Source organism: Eumetopias jubatus, unplaced genomic scaffold, assembly GCF_037043125.1.
Source record: "Eumetopias jubatus isolate StellerSeaLion01/CBP00866 unplaced genomic scaffold, mEumJub1_p1.0 scaffold_4, whole genome shotgun sequence".
NCBI lineage: Eukaryota > Metazoa > Chordata > Mammalia > Carnivora > Otariidae > Eumetopias > Eumetopias jubatus.
The window spans coordinates 143,811,121-143,832,063 of record NW_028274810.1 but is presented as its reverse complement, the minus strand read 5'-3'; the positions used below and the strand labels follow the sequence as shown (position 1 = coordinate 143,832,063).

Sequence of the window (20,943 nt, the reverse complement as noted above, 5' to 3'; positions counted from 1 at the left end):
TTCTTCTAAATAATGACCCTTTCCTTTCATTTTTTTTGGGGGGGGGGCTGCCCTAAAATGTGTCAAGGGAAAAGCATCTTTGTTTTGGCTTCCTACCACATGCTTTGATAGACCTGGGTCATGCCACCTCACCCCCCAGACTGAAGATAAGCCCAAATACCTGCTTTTTTGGAACTTTTAAAAAAAGTTTATTTTTTAAATAAACAGACTTTTAAAAAGACCGTTTACCCAGAGCCTTGGCATGAACTGTAGAGCCTGTGGGTCTGGATTCAAATTCCAGCTTCACCATCACTTACTATGTGCTTTTGGGCAAATCACTAAACTTCTCAAAGCTTCAGTTCCGTCTATTGTAAGATGGGAGTGTATTACTGAATCTCACAGGGTGGTCTTAAGAATAATAGTGCATGTAAAGAATTCACTTGGTAAGTAAACATGCTGTACATGCTCAATATCAGGTTAACACTTAACTGATTCAAAAGCAGGCATCTTTCATTATTAGAAAAGATTCCATGACTTTTCATGCCCTGCCCGAAGACTCCCTCCTCTATACCAGCCTGGCACTGCTCATCAGTGACAAGCTCCATTCCTCATTAGTTCACCATTTTCGCTGTCTGCCATAATTATGGTGCCACCAAACTACCAGTGCATCACAGTTGGTATTGTAAATTAAGTCACCAATGTTACTTATAAAAAATAAAATCTCAAATTTAAAAATTGAAAGAACAGGGTCTTTAACATTCAATTTAGCATCAGCTCATTCTGTATTACAAATGAATGTTATTTTTTTACTTGGGGTGGTACATTGAAAAAAAACCCATAACCATAAATCCATCTGCTCATATATATCTTATCAACAGTTATTACACAACTTGTGGGAACGTTCCAAAAAAATGAATATTCTTGACGTCTAATGTTAAGGGCTTTTTCTTTACAGAAAGAATGTTAGTTTACTAATAAATATCCCATGTTTCAAGTTTTCTGGGGATAATGTCAGTAACAAAGTAGGTAAATTGCATGTTTTTCTACTTTTGTGGATAAGACCATCTTTTCTTCCCAAGTTGCTATGATTGACAGATTAGATAAAAAGCTAGGATAACACCGAAAATTTGAAATTGGGTTACCCTCTAATTCTGCCATGTAAATGCTTAACACTTGCACCTAGGTGGTTTAAAAAGACTCAGCAACATCTAAATTATCAAAGTGGTAACTAAGACCCCTTAAATCAAACCAATCCGATTGTCTAATTGAAGCGGTTATATTTACGGAAGAGTCTGTATGAAGCCTAGAAAAAGGGCAACAGAAATCCAGTGTAGCTTTGGCATTATCCAAAGGTATGGCTGTCCTGACCAGAGACTCAGATGTCCTCCTGACCATTTGGTCTCCTACCAGAGTGGTGTGCACCAGATTATTAGTTTAATGATATTGGCCAGTGTACTGACACAACTCCACCCGTTTTGCTTCCAACTTCAAACTTCTGATTCACTTTGTTCCCATGAGAACTGTTTTATAGGGAGAATGTACTCATTAAACCCAAGTATCCAGGTCCTCTTCAGTCATTTACTCACTGCAAATAAATGATCTGGGACCACGGTTTTACATCAGTAGATGAAGAAAATTTCAAAGTACTCTCCATAGTGTCACTCACTTGGGATCCATTAGTTTGAGGGGAAGGTAAGAAGTATAGTTGAAGATGGGATACTATGAAACAAGATACATTACCATGCAAGTCTTGGGGGCGTGTTGAAATGAAGATTCTAGGCTAAAAAGTCTCCAATTAGCCTAGATTATGCATCCAGTGTCTACAGAAAAACGCTACCTATGAATCTGAAAACTTCCAAAGCAGCCATGATAGGCTTTAGAAAGATGTACAGTAGCACATCAGCGGTCTTACTCGGTTTCACTTCAAATCGCACATGAAATTAGGTGCTTTAAAATTGTAGATTATGAGCTGTGTCTTTATGATACAACTAGCCTTCATTAATTGTGGTCACTATGTTCTATGAAGTCTTGTTAACAATGTATTGTCAAATATTGAATTATTGCTCTTCGGGGAAATAGGTACCTGTAAGCCAGCCATATTTTCATCAGTAATACTTTTTTTTTTTTTAATATCCTTTTATGTGTTCCTGCTTAAAGACACCTTATTTAATATATAGTTAACCTTGAACTAATAGCCAACAGCTCTGTAACTTATGCCTGAATGAAGCTCGTCTACCTTCCTGAACTTAGGGACACCAGACAGCACCTAAGCAGAGCAATTTAAACAGCACAATCACCAAGCAGCACAAAAATATCAAGAAAATGGCAGTAGATAGACCTCAAAAAGGAGACTTGTTTATGGTATGAAAACTGAAAAAAGGTTAGCAGGCTTATTCGACTTCAGCTGGGAACGTGTTTCAACTCAAATTTTCACTGCCATGTTGGCAAATGACTGTAAAGCCATGTAAACAGATTTTTGGGCTATAAGTAAGTTTTGCTGAGTAGATGAATTTGCAAATGTATGATCAAGTGACCAACTATAATTTTTTTTCCTAGTTCCTACAAGCAGATCATAAAGGTCTACTTAACACTTTTGTTGGTTCCTCTCAAGTCATGGAAAGTTTGCTACAAGAACAGATGGGGATGATAGATCTTCTCACACAAGAAATCCCAACTATACAGTGTATAAAGCAAGCTACTACTGTCTATGCAAATCGTATCTGCTACTTTAGATTTTAGAATGTGTGGAATTTTACAGATACAGCTTCTAAGGTGTCTCAAAGTGTCTTCCTTTAATGTCTCAAAGCTTGAACCATTCTGTATTCAAATTTGAAAAATGGTATTTACTTTTCTGCCTTAAAGCATCAAAAAAACTTTCATGGTGACTAAGAGAAACTGTTTTAAGTATTCTGTCAGCCTCTTAGAGGGTAAGTCTATGGTCAGACAAAATATAAAGAATTAGAATGCCTACTGGGTGTAGTATTTAAGCCAAAGGGGTATGTGGGGGTTAACACGTACATCTTGAGTTTCAAGAGAAGCAGCTGAGATGAAAAGCATTAAAAGCTTCATCATGCAGAGAAGGACACTGTCATAGTCATGGTTTGATTTGGATTCACTATTTGCTCCTCAAGAGCTGGTGTGAAATAATTTTAGCACAGTCTTAGATAATCAGATGTGCAACTCAGAAAGCTTAACTTTGCTAGTAGCATATGTGGAGAATGGAATAGAAATTAAAACTAGACCATTCTCCAAAAGTGTATTCTAACTGCCAAGGGTATTTTTTTCTAAATCCATCTTCTAGAGGTAGAACCCCAAAAACTGATTTTTCACAAGTACTTTAGGGGACAAGGTATTAGTTGATGATTGTGACTTCATTTCCTATCAAATTAAAGATCTTTTCAAAAATGAGGCTTAAAACTAATCCTAACTTTAGGAGCCAGTGCTGTTACTGTTTCACACCATATAATGAGGGATTAAGCTAATTAACTTCCAGCTTAGAAACCTTAATATAATCAAACTGGCATCATCTCAAAAAATGTTAAATACAGATATACCTTGTTTCAAGAATTCACATGGAAATCTAAATTCAGAAGACAAATTGGAGACATTCTTGTGCCCCTTTTCCATAAAACTGATACTCTTGAACTTTACCTTTTTCATGGAAGAGGTTCTTCTGCCAATTCCAGCTTATCACCTATTTGTGCAAAACCAATTACAAAGAGAAATGAAAGAACGTAACATCACTGGGCACTGTTTAAGGAATTTTTATTAAAGCAAGAATTTTATAATCCAAATTACGTTTCCTTGCTCAGTTATCAATTCTGTTATTTAAAACAGAAGTGACATTCTGAGCTATTCCACAGTAAAGAATTACAAAATTAAAGAAAGGAATGCTTTAAATTTTTGTACTTTGCTGAAAATTCTTTTTCCCAGGGTCTATAAAACATTAATTTGTTTTTATATTTTACTATTTTTTTTTTGTTTTTGTTTTTAAATCAATAAGTAATCTAGGACTAGCATTATGTTTGCTAGACCTGGCATTTGCTCGGTACATAAGGTTCAAAGTTTCCTTTCCTTTTTTTATTTATTTTATATTTTGCAATGTTTTTTTTCATAATGTTTAAGTTTTTCGATGTTTAGATATTTTTCTTCGGTGAAGCACGAGTTTCCTTTCGTGGTCCCTGATCAATCTGTGAATGCAGGGAGAAAAAAATGTAAATCAAACTCGCTAAGAGGCTAGAATTTAATGATTCTAACTGCTAAAAATAATCATTACATAAAGTGATAGAGCTGCTAGTTATTACTACACTGGCAATCGTACTACAATATATAAACGTATCAAACATAACACTGCAAATTTAAAGTGTATAGCACGCAAATGGCCAAGTACCAACAACAAAACAAGATGACCAATACTGGCACTTGTCAGTAGCAAATTTAAAGCCCATGGCCAAATTCAGTCTGCAGCCTGTTTCTTGTAAAGTTCTACCAGCACATAGACACAACTATTCACTTATGTAATGTCCATGAGTTCTTTCACACTAAAACTGTAGTAATTACAACACAGACAACATGGCCCACAAATCCTAAAATATTTCCTATCTGGTCCTTTACAGAAAAGCTTTGCCCCGTCTCTGGTCTGGGCTACACAGCTACGTTACCCCATTTCTTGGAAGTAATGAAGAGTACAGGCCCTGGGCAACTGTCAGTATTGCAACCCAAGGAAAGGTATAAGCTATGAAAGTCCTGGGCGAATAACTACCCAAAAAGCCAAGCCCATTTAATACAAATTACAATAAAAACGTTTGAAGGTGCCTGGATTTCAAAATTCAAGTCAAAATGAGGCTAACAGGTAAAATTTCTTTTAGTTTCTATTTCTACCTCTCTTTGAAAAGTTAGCAATAAATTTTATTAATGGTAAAATGAATTTTTTGTAAAATATGCTCAAACTGGTAAAAACAAGCTTAAACCAATAAACCCAGGAGGAACACTCACTTTAAACAGTTGGAACACCAGTGGCACTGTTCACTGCTTTCTGGGCAGCCTCTTTAGCTTGGTGGGCTTGTAGTACGGCTACAGCTTCATCAACCTATAACAACACACTGGCTCTAAAAAGGGGTAACTGGAAGAATTCCAAATTCACAGCAACATATAAATGTCCAACAAAGGCAAACTAAACTCCTTTCCTCATATGCAAGTGGAAAGAACTGCTTTCAAAAAAAAAAAACAAACCCATTTCAACTGTATCCATATCCTTTGGGGTTCCACTGCAACACTATTCCAGAATTATGAACCCTCTTGCACTTCTTCCTCTCACCAAAACTCCCCCCAAAGTTGAGAGACAATGGCAGACATCTCTCTCCTCACTAAGCAGCACAACGACAGCACAGACGCTGGAGGTGAAACCAAGCTCTGCCCTTGCCTAGCTGTGTGAACACAGGGCACATTTTCACCCCCCAATTACTTGTTTCCCCATCTATATTACAAAATGGGGATAACAGCACCATGGATGGTGGTGATTAGAATTTATAAAACTCAGAACTGTACGTGATTTATACAAGCTTCTGCAAAAAGCCCTGGAATACATAGTATGAGGCTGTTAGATAAATGACAAATTTAAATTACTTTAGAACGGAGAGACTCTGGAGACTCAAGCATATGAAGAAGTTCTGAATTATCAATCTCCAACAACATGCCAGTGATTTTACCAGCAAGAGTAGGGTGCATGGCTTGAATTAGAGGAAAGAGCCGTTCACCTAGGAACAAAAACATACACAATTCCTTCAGTCGGAAGTGTAAAAGCATCCACCATTAACCATTATTAGAACTAGGGTGAAGAACCTGACTTTTGTATATGCAAATAGATGCTAACCCCAAACCCACCATTTTGATAGTTAAAAACCGCTTAAGATCTACCACAAGGCAATGAAGTTATTAATTCTGTGCTTGACGTTTTTTTTTTTCCATTTACTTCAAATTCCCTCCTCCAAAAATGTAGTGGGATCCATGGCAAATAATGCTCTATTATCCTAGTCATCAAAAGCGAAGTATTTAATTAAAAGCCTGGAACACTACTAAGAAGTTTAGCAGATATGCCAATTCAGACCAATCCTGCAACCTTAGGCCTACTTTTGTACCTAAAAATGATAGCTAAGTATCTTCCCCCTTTTCTAGCCTCTCTGTAACTGACTAGGTGGGACAAAGGCACTTACCCAACATTTGCTTTTGCTCTTGAGGAGGGGCAGATGCCAACATGGAAGCAGTCAAAGGTTCCTGACCTTGTACATGAACAGCAGGCTAGAAAAAAATAGGAATTTTCGTAAGTTTAAAGTACAGAAGTAAGGGTGTCTGGGTGGTTCAGTCAGGCATCCAACTCTTGATTTCAACTCAGGACCTGATCTCAGGGTGGTGAGATTGAGCCCTGTGTCAGGTTCCGTGCTCAGGAGGGAGACTGTTTGGGATTTGCTCCCTCCCTCTCCCCACCTCAAATTTTTAAAAAAAATTCTTTTAAGTCCAGAAGTAATGGCACATACTCACTAGAAAAAATATCACTAAATGATGAAGACTGTGCTCTAAACATTAATAGGAGAAGCCGAGTCCATCAGAAGTACAGACCAAGGCAGTCTTTTCTACCCAGAGTATTCTTTTGAGCTCTACTATTATGTTCATGACAGTTTTGGTCTCGGGGTCAAAAAAAAACGGTGAGCTAAGCTTCACGAACTATATTTCACCCTTTCTTCCTTACAACTATGCTTAACAAAGTTCTCAAAGCACACAAATAATTCAGAGTAAGGAATGCTCAATGCCTGTCTTATTCCCACAGTATAAGACAGTTTTATGTATGGTCAATTAATGGGATAATCAATTAGCAAAATGTTCTAGATAGCTTCAGCTCTCATAATTGTCTTTAGCTTCTTTGACTGCAACCAAGGACTGCCATCTTTATACAGAAATTAAAGGCCTACCTGCTGCATGGTAACCTGTGGCTGTGCATTAAGATGCTGTTGAGGATTGCGGACTCCCGCAGCGTACTTATACTGTGGAACGGTGCGGACAGCAGGTGCAGCCGCAGCAGCGGCCGCCGCAGGACGTGGCCCCATCGTCTGTGTTGATGTGTTAGCTAAAAAACAAACACGGGGTTTTGTACTTTTACCTTGCTTTTTCGAACTGGAAATCAATTTTTACAGAAAGTGTTAAGACTTACCAACACGCTGTGTCGACATGACTCGTGGAACCTGTGAAGAAGCTGGTCTCATGGTACTAAATGGTGGTCTAGGAGCGGCTGGGCGGATAGCACCGGGCATATTTTGGAATGCTACATTTAGAGATACAAGAACACATATTAACTGGGAAAAAACGCACTGGAAGTGTTCAATGCTTTGTTAGAGCTGAGATTTGAACAAAGAACGAAGAGTGACTAAATGCAAATATCGTGTTTTAAAGCAAAGTCTCTCACCTGCCATTTCCCCAGACTTCCCAGATCAGAGAAATGAATACATAAAAATATTCATTCAGAAGAACAAGGGCTTACTACCTGAACATGACACACAAACCTGGTTCCAAGTGCTCCTGCAACAGAGCACTGGGCCACAAGACAAGGCTAAAAATGCCAGGACTCTGATCCTCACACATGGAGCAAGATTTTTTAAAATGACTGTCTAACCAAATATGAAATTAAGAGTTGGATCCATTCCCAAACTTATAAAAGAAAATCAAACCAGCATGGAAATTACTGTCTCAATAAGATAGGAAGGGTGAGGCATTTTAGGATTCTTCTTAAAAAATACTAGGATCCTGGTGGGAGGGATGGGGTGGCTGGGTGATAGACACTGGGGAGGGTATGTGCTATGGTGAGCGCTGTGAATTGTGTTAAGACTGTTGAATCACAGACCTGTACCTCTGAAATAAATAATACATTATATGTTAGAAAAAAAGAAGATAGCAGGAAGGGAAAAATGAAGGGGGGGAATCAGAGGGGGAGACAAAGCATGAGAGACTATGGACTCTGAGAAACAAACAGGGTTCTCGAGGGGAGGGGGGTGGGTTAGCTTGGTGATGGGTATTAAAGAGGGCATGTTCTGCATGGAGCACTGGATGTTATATGCAAACAATGAATCATAGAACACTACATCAAAAACTAATGATGTAATGTATGGTGATTAACATAATAAAGAAAAAAATACTAGGATCCCCAAAATGAACACCCATAAGCCTAAATTATGAAAAGCAACAGTCAATATAATGTTGAGATATAACAGCTAATCGATCTCACATATTTTTAGTCCAAATAATTCACAACATTAAAAACAAAAGGCTTACGATGAGGTCTGGCACCCTGAGCAGTCCAGCGAGGACTTGGTCTTAGTTGAGCAATTTGGCTAGGAGGATAGTATGCAGCACGGTTCTGAGTCTGCAGAAAGCAAACAGACGTATCATGTAAAGAAAAAAGCAATACTGCAGCTAGCTATATACTCTGAGAACATTCAGCAAGTCCTTACACTCAAAGCATTTTTTCAAGTTTAATCACAATTCACATGTTCCAATCTTAGGCCTTTATGTAGGGCACAGACACTAAAAATGACCAAATGAAAATCTGTATAAGGTTTTTACTCTCTTCTGAAACGTACCTGTGGGATAGCTGCCATGAAGTAACCTGAAGGAGGTGCTGGCTGGTAGGGGTTGATTACAGGATTGGGCACAGCTCTTACACTTGCCATTCTCTGCATATACTGGTTAGTGAGGTGAGCCTGGCGCTCTTCTTTGCGCTGAGCTAAAGCTACATACAATGGCTTGGTGGCCACAATTCTACCATTCATTTCTGTAACTGCTTTTGTGGCTTCTTCTGGAGAGGAGAAACATACAAAACCAAACCCTTTGCTGCGACCACCCTCCATCATAACCTATTAAAAGACAAAAAAAAAAAAAGTTAATTCAATGAAAGAATGAGGTTCTGAGAGCATTACTATTACAATTACAGCTACTGACTCAAATAAGTAAACACTGTTAATGCTTTCCTTTTTTTCCACAATTTTTCCTTAATACCTAAATATTAAGCGCAAGCTACACACATGAGGTAGACACAAGACAGCAAATGTACTAAGATTTTAGATTGTCAACAGAATATTAAGGTTTAAGTAATCTCAATGATACAACCAAGGCCCCTACTAAAATTTTAGCAATTCAAGTTGACAAGATGCTTTACTATTCTTTGGTAGGGAAGGGGGAGCAGCTGAATCTTAGAACATCCACATTTCAAAATAAAAATTTCATATTCAAGACCAAAAGGGCCATAAATACTGGCCCAGAGGAAGCTTTCAAATACTGAAAAGATCTTCTAAAGGAGCAATGAGGAGATGCAAAGAACTCCTCACTAGCCCTGCAATATACATACATAAGCATGTTCTACAACTACATTCAACGGTATATGGTAGCACAGGACATACAGGAAACAGTCCAATGACCTCACTTAAGTCAAAACAAAACACCAAAAACCAACCAAAAAACAAAAAGAAAACTCAGCTCATGGTTGCTGGAGGCAGAGGGAGGTGAGCAGGGGAAATCAATGAAGAGGTTTTAAAAGTACAAACTCCCAGCTATAAATTAAATCCTGGGAATGCAATTCTGTTAACTATGTATAGTGATGGATTATGATCATTTCACAACATATACAACACAAACCTCATTATGTTATACACCTGAATATGTCAATTGTACCTAAAACTAGACCCTAAAACATATCCACCCATGCAGTTATGGGAATTTAGTGTTAAAGTTAACATTTTAAAATAACACAGAAAAAATGGACTTTACATTATACAGTACACAATACGTTGAGACAACCGAGAAGAATTAAGTCACATTTCTTATTCATATTCACACTGAAAAATCAAACTGTCAAACAGATTCTGAATCTGAACATAAAATGCAAAAATATGGGGAAAGATGACAAAAAACCCCCAAAGCCCTAAGTTAAAGACCGGGAGAGAATATTTGCAATATAAACAAAAGGACTGACATAAAAGTCTCTCCAATCAATAAAAAGACAACCTATCTAATATAAAAATATGCAAACAAGCAAAACTAGTCTACATATGAAAGGCAGGTCACCACTGGAGAAGATGTATACCACTTTCTACTAAATTGACAAGACTAGCAAGAATTTGTCCAGCCTTTTGGGACAATTTGGTTGTATCATTTTTAAATATACCCACTAACCAGCTATTTTAATTCTAGAACTTTAGAAAAACTGGCATTTTTGCAAAGATATATGTTTATTAGAATGGTGGGTCTAACAGTGGAAACACACAAAGCAACCCAAATGTTTATCAATACAGGTTACAGTAAAATAAGTTATGGTATATCTATACAATGAATACTCAGCCTTTAGCAAAAAAAAAAAAAAAAAAAAAAGCCTGAAACGAATGTATGCATCTAGACCTACTGTTAAGTAAAACTGCAAGTCACAGAATCTGTATAGTACGATTCTGGTCTTCTAAAAATTGTTTATACAACTACAATAAGCATTTGGAGAAGGACACCCAAATGGGAGATGGAGGGGGAAATCACCTTTCACTTTTTACCTTTCTGCTTTGATATTTTTTCTCAGCAAGCATTATTAACACAGGACCTCTTCCTCCAGAATAAACTCTTGCCAAATTTTCACATCCTTACCACCAAGGAGTGATACTATGATCCACAAAGGACTTTAAAAACTGATGCATAATATTCAACTTCAACAACTTTCAGGAAACACACTAAGGGTAAAGACACCCAGGAGTAAATTCTAGCATACTCCAAGTACTCAAAGCATAGGCTAAAACACAAGGTAACCCCATCTCTTCATTTTTATTTGTATTTATCTAGCATGCCCCTAACATTTCCTATCACAGAAGCTTCCTTGATCAATGAAGTAGCCAGGAAAAGATGAGTAGGAAGCTCAGCCACGAGGTCTTTCCAGAGCACTGAATTTTAATTTTTCCTGTACTCTTGAGAATCTGACTAAAGTTTTAGACACTCCTCCCGTATCCCAAAATACATATGCACAAAGCTTTACATACAGAGCAATTCTTGGACCATGGACATCAGAAAAAAACACCTGGAACAGAGGTTCTTAAATCAAATTCCCAGAATTCAGAATAGAATCGTACTGCTGTAATTCTTCATTTCTGATTCCAAGTGAAAGAAAATCTATCTTTACTGCTAGCTAGGGCACTTGAAGTTTGATTCCCCAGAATGAATTGTGTAAGTGAATATAAATTTGCCCGGTAACAATTATAGTTCCCTAATAAGTTGCCACTTTTAACCAAGAAAATAGCTGAATAGAGTAGACAATGCATATTATGTGAGGATCAATCACTAACTATGGTCAATGAATGCAGCCTTCCTCAGGAAGAATTCAGAACTCATCCCCTGCAAAAAATAAACCATCAAGGCTACAACATCTACTTCAAATTTGAATGTCTGTGAACAATGAGGCAAAAACTTCATTTCCAAAAAAGGAAAAAAAAAAAAACACCTATGTGACTATTCATTTTACAAAATAAGAAAAATACTCTGGCATATTAATGTGAAATTTACATATGCATTATCAATGGGCATGGATTTTCCCCAAATCTTAAAATACCATATGCTTTACCTTTGCACTAGTGATTGTACCAAAAGGAGAAAACTCTTTCCGAAGACGTTCATCATCAATACCATCATCAAGATTTTTCACATAAAGGTTAACACCCTAAAAAAAAGAAAAGGAAACTGTAGAAAAAGAAAACCACAGTGGTACTTAAGCAACCTTCCTAGTATTTTTATCCCATGTTTCTTCTCCTTTCTCCCTCACAAACCCTCCAGTTACCTGGCAGTAACTGAAATGAACGTAAAATAGGTTTCCTCATCCCTGTCTTACTTTGCTTGTCAATTAAAAATGAACCTGGTATCTGGTGATCCTATCTTGCTTCATCTGTTCGAATTTGCGCTTAAGTTCCGTCTGCCGTTCCACTTTTTTCTGAGCTCGACCAACGTAAATTTGTTTTCCATTGAGCTCCTTTCCATTCATCTCATCCACAGCCTTACAGAAATCAGAGAAATTTTAATTACTAATTTGCAATAGAGAAATTCATTTCTTTAACAATCAAGAAAATGTGTTAGGTTATGAAAGCTAAAAATGGACCCTTCATAAAAACTCAGCTTCAATGTTTTGGGAATATAAATTCCCAATTTATACCCCCAAAACTAATACATAAAATGCAAGTAATTCAAAAGAATACGTGTAAGATAGCCAATGTAAGGCATGTACATTTCAGTATAAGAGCAAAGAAACCTATCTCCCTTATTATAAAATACAGGAAATTCATACTATCTTTAGTTAGTATATTTGAGTCTTACTTTCTGTGCATCTTCATGCCTTTCGAAGCTTACAAATCCAAAACCTTTGGATTTTCCACTTTCATCAGTCATTACTTTCACACTTAAGGCAGGTCCTAAAAAAATTTTTTAAATGATTCAAAGGTATTCCACACAACATTTAGTTTATACATTTTAAATTTCGACAAACAAAAACAAAGCCATGAAAAAAATAAAAATTAAAAAATAGTCCCCTCAAAGACCTTGTATTTCTAAGAAGCTAAGTACGCTATTCCCTGAACCACTTCTCAAGAGGTACATGTTTTAGACAATTGTGAAGGATGAAATTTTATTCTTAGTTCAAAACAGATTTGTTTTTAGCCAACAATTTAATTTTTTGACATCAGAATTAAGAAATAAGATTTTCTTAACCCTTGGCCCATTTGACTTTCAATTCAGAGTGGAGGGAATACAGGGTTTGACCCTTGGCAAAACAAAGTATTACTTGGAGGAAGTAGCACATATTTGAAGACACATGCCCCAATCCTCCCAAGTGAAAAAGACACTTAACTGAGGTGGGTATTATCTCAGGTAGGTGAGGCCAGAAAAGGTTAAAAAGCACATTTGATTACAGAGAATATGAAAGATGTATGGGCATAGGTAGATTGTTTCTTTTGAATGTACCTCTGGTCCTAAAGCTGTACTTCCAATCTCTATGAGAAATAGCCAAAAAAATATCTGACAAATTTACATACTGGTGGTCACCTCACATAGCATTACTCATTTGGGATCATTGATTAACAATATTCAACTTTAGAAACAGCTTCTAATTAAAAAAGACAGATGAAATATACAAAAACCAGTCACTAAAGAGAGTTTGGAGTAAGATGCAAGACACAATTTATCTTTCTGTGAAGAACAAGTTTTTTGCTAAAGGAATAGAGGGTTCAATGTGGCATGCTAGATCGGCAATAAGGTATTAGATTTCCTAATTCTGTATCATTTGAGGTGCTCAAAAAAAAAAAAACCACCTATTTAATAAGTTCAACAAATGATAAGGGAAAAGCAAATCACCTGCAAAAGCATTCAATTTAAAGTTCATCTTCTCATCAGTTACAGCTATCTAAAGTGAAGCTGGTTACACTTCACTGATTTAAAATTTAATTAAGTTAATTTGAAATGCAAGGAACAAATTAAGATCCCATGGATTCAGAAGGCCATCCCAAGGAGATATCACGGGAATCAGGATCTCTGGCTTTGTCTTTGAATGTCATTGTTTCAAATTGCTCAAACATGAGGCTTTTAAGACTGGCCAAATACCCTAAAGCTGGCCAGCTTTCCTGTCCCATAACTAAAGACTGCATTCCAACCCAAGTTGGCTGTGTCATGTGCATGCCTCTGATGGGATGGGATCTGTAAGTGCATAAATCCAGCACAATTTCTTACTGTAGCATAACCTTTTAAAATCTGTTCCAATTAGGCAGTCACACCTTACTGTGCTAATACAACACTATTAACCTTTATTTATATACTACTCTGTAGTATAATGGACTATTGGTAGTTTAATCCAGATAATGACAATTATTTTTAAATACCGTGTTAAGTTTCATTTCATTCACTTTAGTATAAAGTATTAGCCAAAACTAATGTTGAGCAATTACTCAGAACTTTTGAGTGTAAAAATTTAATTCAGACACATTACCAAACTTGCCAAAGAGATCCTTAAGGCGCTCATCATCCATATCTTCTCCAAAATTCTTGATGTAAACATTGGTGAACTCTTTTGCCCTAGCTCCGAGTTCTGCTTCTCGTTCTTTACGAGACTTAAATCGTCCAACAAATCTAATAAAATATGTAAGGACTATAAAATTAGGTTCTATTTTATTAAGTTCAGATTAATTAAGCCTGATGGTTGATTTTGTAATTGTTACTGATAATTTCAGAATCTCGAATAAAGAGCCCAGTAAAAACAAGTGCCTGAAGTGAAAAAAGGGAAGCATAAAATAAGAACAAACCTCTTAACTACAAGAAAAAAAGAAGCATTTTTCTTCATACACACTTCCCTCCCTTCCTTCTAGCTAACCCAGGGTTAGAGATCATGCCTATCAATATAAATGAGTGGGAGTAACACACGAACCAAGCCAAGGAAAAGACATAAAAGCTTTCATCGTTGCTATTTCAAAGTGGCCCTTGCACATCGTTTGTGATCTCCTAAAATAGAAATTTAAACTTCTGAATTCTGTACTCTAACACATAACAGCTTGGCAAATTTTCTTTGCAGCATTATCAACTAAATGTTTTAAAAATTTAGTTCTCCCCTAATATAAAAGTAGTACATGTCACTAAAGGCTATTGTAATAGACAATGTAAAAAACCATCTTCCATGATACCACCCAAATCATGACCGACTTTCCCTAAGTCTTTTTGTTTTAATGCAGATACCTGTGATTTTTTTCCTTAACCTTCCCCACCCCACCCATACTGTGGTGCTTCTCCATGCTATTAGCTTTACAAACGTTATCAATAGGAACATACTATTCCATTGTGGATATCACAACTTTATGCTTTTGTTCATAATGCTGGAACTTAAGGAGCCCTTCTGTTATACGTTCTTACAATAGAGTTGCAGAAATCATGATAGTTCAAAAGGCATAGAAATGACCTTAACTTTATATATACAAACTGTTTCCAAAAGGGTTATACTATTTTATACAGTAAGTTAAATCTTTATTTAATAATCTAGACCCCCACCAATGCTGGACATTCTTCCCCCGCCCCCCAAACATGTTGATAGACAAACTGTAAGATATTTTCATCTTGTAATACTAACGATGCTAAATATTTCTCTCATTTAAAGATGTACTATTTCAAAAAAAAAAAAAAGGATGTACTACTTCTAACAATTAGCATTTGTAAACATTGCTCACATTGAGGAACTGCTGAGTTCTTACACTCATCTGGGTTCTTTACACATTACAAAGTCTTTCCTTAATCATGCAGTGACATAAAATTCAAATAGGTAACACCATGTGCATAATGATCCCTTCATGTACAGATTGACCACAGCACTTAATGAAGTGATTTATAAGAACCACACCTTAAGAGTGATGCAGTGGAGTTGTTAGAACAACCAATCCCAACTCCAATGATTTATAAGATGACCTTATAGCTGAATTTGTCCAGATAAACAAAATCCACTGGCACTAATGATAAAAAATTTGAGATTTCTTTGGGCTCATAAATTCTTAATTTTATAACCTGCAGCAGAAATAGTCTCAGAGGTTTTATCAGTGCCATTATATAAAAAGTTTGCAACTTTCAAAAAAAGTTTATCTCAAGATAGGTTAATGATGGAAGATTTCTGGTTTAATTCTACTTGACTTTTAAATGGGTGAAGGAAGGTGAAAAGGTAAAACAAACAACAACTCCATCAATAAACTGTAGTAGTGGGATGCCTGGGTGGCTCAGTTGGTTAAGCGTCTGCCTTCCGCTCAGGTCATGATCCCAGGGTTCAGGGATCGAGTCCCACATCGGGCTCCTTGCTTGGCAGAGAGCCTGCTTCTCCCTCTACCTGCTCTGCCTGCCGCTCCCCCTGCTTCTGCTCTCTCTCTCTGACAAAAAAAATAAGGAAAATCTTTAAAATAAATAAAATATAGTACTATGGCCAAGTAAAGAGCCAACTTAGATTCTGAATTTAGACCACTGGGTTTGTATCCCAGCTCATCTGCTGAACCAGCATGTAAATACATTTAGCCTCAGTTTCCTCAAATGTAAAATGGGTCAATGACTACATCAGGAATTATGATTAAGTTTCTGTCTAGATTCCTAGTTTTTCAACTATGCACTTATTCTGAAAAAGCTTTGTATCTCAGTATACTTATCTTTTTCTTTTTGACTTGATTGTTGACCAATTGTATTAATTCACTGTTATTCGTATGTTACAACAAACAAGGAGAAAACACAATGATAAAATCTACCAAGATGTGGTTTATTATTTTCACTCCAGCTGAATCTCTTTAAGAGCACAAATATATTAACTTGTAAAATGAATTGATTCGGACTATTAAAAACAGATTTGAAATATGATTAACTATTTATACTTACACTTTGCGATCATTTAGAAGCATCCCATTCATTTTTTCAATAGCTCTTTCAGCTGCTTCCTGTGTCTCAAAATGTACAAATCCATAACCTTTGGAACCATTTTCATCACAAACCACCTAGGGAAAAACGGATACCAATTTTTCATTACTAGCTATTGATTTAGCATTTTTTCCAGTGTCCAGAGAGAACTTGTCAGCCTCCTAGCCTAGGTATTTGGGAAATAAAACTACCCATTAAACACACAGCATGGTTGATCTTTTAAGGAATAAACTACAAGAAGGTAAAACACTATAAATGTTTACCTGTCACATTTTTGCTTACCTTACACGAAAGGATGTTACCAAAAGCAGAAAATGTATCATACAGTGCTTTATTATCAATGGATTTGTCCAAATTTTTAATGAATATGTTGCCCACTCCACTTTTGCGAAGTGATGGATCACGCTGAGACCACATGATGCGTACTGGCTTGCCCTTTATAACATCAAAATTCATGGTGTCCAAAGCACGCTCCGCTGCAAGGAAGACATGTTCAGAGTATTACTTCAAAACATTTATAGGCCACTAAAAATTATATAAATTATTATGGGGAAAGTGGTTGGGCATACAGTCCCTCTACCTCTTTAAATTTCAAGATTGCTGGACCTTACCTCACACTAGTCTAGATTTAAATTGTATAATGCTAAAAAAGACAACAATTACTAGAAACCTCAAATTTCCCATGTTAACAGATGACATATCACCAATGTATTTCTGAAATCATCTTTTCCTTTAACTATCATAAATTTAAAATCCCCTTTTGGTTCCTAGTCAACATAAAATCAAGATACCCCCCCCACATACAATTTGCTTAATGAGCAATATAAAAGACATTAAGTAATTGTAAATTATCCAGACTTAAGAGCTTTTAGATTTTAAGTATTTTAACTTCTTCCCTTATTACTTGTCAAAATCGATCTTTTTATTGCTTACCACAGCCAATATTCTACAAAAATTAGTCCATTTAAAAATAAATAGATAAAAGTCCCTGGATTTTGGGAGCTGGGTGATTTCAGTGACTCATGGCACAACTTCCTATTACTATGTAAAAAAAAAAAAAGTTATATCCATTCGGATCAAGATTTTAATCAGGCCCTCAAAAACTTAATGTGAGGTTGGGCATACTTAGCTGTATTATGAATACAGAAATTCTGTAGAACCAGGTCTACAATATTCACAATTCACTCATTAAAGCTTTCTTGACATATAAAACCAATTTTATGTTCAGTCATTGATTTAAGAACTGATCATTTAATCAATTATTTCTGGACAGTGCTAGAAAATTTCAAAATCTACCCTACGATTTCAGAGTCTATGAAGGATTGAATTATGTGCATCTCTACCATGAAGCACTTATTAAATAGAGACTTTCCATGGAAAAATACATTCTTAAGTAAAAAACATTAGTACTAAGAGGGAAAAAGCATAGTCCATTTGAAGTCCTGGAACACCAATTTCCACAAATTCCATGCCAATGTAACTGTAAAGTTATTGAGAGGACAAATTTTCCGGCCACTTCTTTTTATAAATGAAAGCTCCAGTTTCTAGAAGATAGTGACAATCAGCTGTCAGCTCATTATCAATTGACCACACCTACTCAGCTCCCCTAGTTTTTTAGCTGACTTTGCCTGAGCGTCTTTTGAATGAGTCACCTCTTTCCTGTTAAATTGGAAACTGGTCACTTTCAGGAGCTATTCTACGAGTCCATCAATATTGCAGTAAATAGGTAAAGAGAAAACCACAGAAAAAAGTATTTGGAAAGACGGTAATTTGTACATATAGAAACCAAACAAATCTAATATGAAAAAAATGCTATTTTCTTTTGAGCAGTTACAGAACTGTCTACTGGTATAGACTGAGAATACATACAGTGTACTGTAACCATGGTAACCCGAAGTTCAACTTTTCAAATCACAAGAAATTTTAAAAATTGGGTTTTGTTTTAAAATTGTTAAGCTTTCTTGGAAAGAATTAACAGCCACTTCCAAAAGTTACATTTTATGGTCTTTAGGATTTGTTCAAGTTTTCTGTCAACTTCAGATTATGATTACCTGTCCCAAAGTTATCTTCCCTAATCTTTATCTCTCAGTGGTAAATCTCGTCCAGAGTTGGGAAAAAATACGGAGTGACATTTGGAGCCACTGCTTACAGAGCAAAAGGGCAGGAAACCTGCAGTTTTACAACTTCTGGCTCTGTGTCACTCAACAGTAGTATGCCTACCCCAAATCTCGATATTAACTTTACCTAGTGAAAAGCTATCATTAAGTAACTTCAGTTCTAGTGAACTAGCATTAAGTTCGAGTGAACTTAATTAAAAATTTAAAACTAGATTCCTTATATTCTATGTTGACATGTACTCAAGCAGCTTGGGGAAAAAAGCAAAATTGGGCCATAAAATTGAGTGAATCTGACCTTTGGTAGTCAACTGATCCAAATATAAAAGAAAATCCTGGCAACTCATCACGCCACATATCTGTTTGCCAAATTTTGCTTTTTTGTGAACTGTTTAACTTCAAAATAAAAAGATAAGGTTAGCCACATTTTTTTCCTCCATGAATTTCAAACTTACTCTGTTATTTTGTTCAATTCCCCATGATATACGGATATTCTCGACCACTTTAAAAATTAAAGAAACCTTTACTACTTGAATGCCATTAAGTATAATGGTCCAGTCCACACTACACTCGAAGTTTGCAGCCAAAATTGGTGAATACGTTGTTTTTTTTTTTTTAAGGAAAACCTCTCAAAAGCACAGAACTATTTCAGAAGGGAAAAAAATACTCTGAATTACCAGTATTACGAATCTAATTTGGGTAAAAAAAAACTGAAATAATCTACACTGCCTGAAAAATCAGTGTATTTCAAAAGGGTCATCCTCCGCATCCTCTGCTCCCACCACCCTGCTGTTAGTATTGGTGAGAAACGCCTGAACTCGGGGAAAACCCCAAATGCGCGTCTCACTGGTAATTTACATTTCTAGAGCCATCGGTTACTGACAAGTTATTAAGAATGCAATCAGAAACCTGAGGACCACCACATCACGAAATTAACTTTATTCTAAGGCCCTGTGGCTCCCCCAGGCGATTGGGCCAGTAGCAGAAACAGGCCTCGGGCCTGTGAGGTTACAGGGTTCAACACGTGGTATTTTTCGAGCACCGAATCGCACTTCCTCCGCGTCCTGGGGCGCCGGCAAGAGCCCGGGGTGGTGGGAGCGCCTCCACCTTTACCAGAGAAAGGGGTTCGGCTCCCGACGCCCCAGAATCCCGCGGCTACTGGCGGGAGCGCGGTGTAAGAACCCAATCTCACCCACCCTCCCGGCGCGTCATCACCCTAAAGTTTGAGAGCGGCTGAGGCCGAGAAAATGGTCGCAAAGGAGGAAGTGGCCAGGCGTGCCGCTGCCGGCAGCGCGGGTCCCCGCGGGCACGAGGAGCAGGGGTCCCGGGGCCTGAGCCTCTCCCCGCCGGCCCTGAGGGGGTGACATGCCCTCCCGCCCCCTCCCCCGGGCCCGCCGGCCTAGCCCGCCCGCCGCCGCCTGCGCCTCATGGCCGCCCGCCCTGCCGCCCGCCGGGCCCGGCTCTCACCGTCCGCCGGCTGCTGGAAGTTCACATACGCGTAGCCCAAGGAGCGGCGGGTGATCATGTCCCTGCAGACCCGGATGGAGAGGATGGGCCCGGCCGGGCTGAACTTCTCGTAGAGCATCGCCTCGGTCACGTCGGGGTGTAGGTCCCCCACGTAAAGCGAGGCCATGGGATAGCTGGGGGCGCTGGGGTTCATCTCGGCACGGCTGCCCGCAGGGCCACAGGCCGCGACCTTTCCGTGAGAGGAGGAGAGCGAGTGCTGGGGCCGGGGGCCGGAGCCGGGGGGAGGGGAGCGGGGGCAAGCGCAGAGGGACAAAAATCAACCGGAATCGAAAACTACTCAACGGCCGCAGAACGGGGTCGATCGGCTGCCGCTAGCTGCTGGCTGCTGGCTGCCGGCTGGGAAGCGAGGGTGGCGGTGTCGGGTCCGGGCAGCGGGAAGGCCTCGGTCTCTTGGTTCCTTCTTGGAGCTGCTGCGGGGCCGCGGGCGGGCGGGTCGGTCGGTCTCGGCTGCTTCACCGGGTTATTTTATAAAAGAGGAAGAAAAAAAAATAAAAGTCTCCGGCGGGGGAGACGCGGATTTTTTGTAAATTTTTTTTGGGTTTTTTAAAAGATTTTTTTAGATTTTTTTTGGATTTTTTTAATAATAAATGTGTGTTCCGAGCCCGGAGCACACACTCCGCACTCTCAGCACTAACCGCCGGGGAGAAGGGGAAGCACCGCCTCCTGCACCCTCTACTTATACCCCCCGCCGCACTCGCCCCGCCCCCGCGCGTCTGACGCCAGGGCCCTACGCGAGCGTCAGCGCCGGAGGAGGAGGAGAAAAGGAGGCGAGGGGGAGGAGGGAAGAAAAAACAGGAGGAGGAAAGAGCAGAGAGGAAGGGAGAGGTGGCGGCCGCGGTTGCTG

General features: G+C 38.2%; 1 protein-coding gene across 1 annotated transcript; it reads right to left on the bottom strand.

Moving 5' to 3' along the window:
- Positions 1–3,727: 3,727 nt before the first annotated feature.
- PABPC1 (poly(A) binding protein cytoplasmic 1) lies at positions 3,728–20,735 on the bottom strand. Its single transcript, XM_028109669.2, has 15 exons — positions 20,040–20,735; positions 16,741–16,934; positions 16,420–16,535; positions 14,018–14,157; positions 12,358–12,452; positions 11,903–12,040; positions 11,615–11,710; positions 8,607–8,879; positions 8,299–8,389; positions 7,184–7,294; positions 6,945–7,099; positions 6,192–6,276; positions 5,605–5,735; positions 4,975–5,068; positions 3,728–4,169 (listed from the first exon to the last, which is right to left on the bottom strand). The coding sequence occupies exons 1-14, from the start codon at positions 20,230–20,232 to the stop codon at positions 4,976–4,978; spliced, it is 1,911 nt and encodes a 636-aa protein (XP_027965470.1). The 5' UTR covers positions 20,233–20,735; the 3' UTR covers positions 3,728–4,169; position 4,975.
- Between the last annotated feature and the right edge of the window lie 208 nt (positions 20,736–20,943).

Coding starts and splice junctions, on each gene's coding strand:
- PABPC1 (XM_028109669.2), bottom strand. CDS start 20,232: ATGAACCCCAGCGCCCCCAGCTATCCCATGGCCTCGCTTTACGTGGGG. Junction 16,935..20,039: donor CTTCCAGCAGCCGGCGGACG/GTGAGAGCCGGG, acceptor TCTTCCTTGCAG/CGGAGCGTGCTTTGGACACC. Junction 7,295..8,298: donor TCAGGGTGCCAGACCTCATC/GTAAGCCTTTTG, acceptor CTCTAAATGTAG/CATTCCAAAATATGCCCGGT.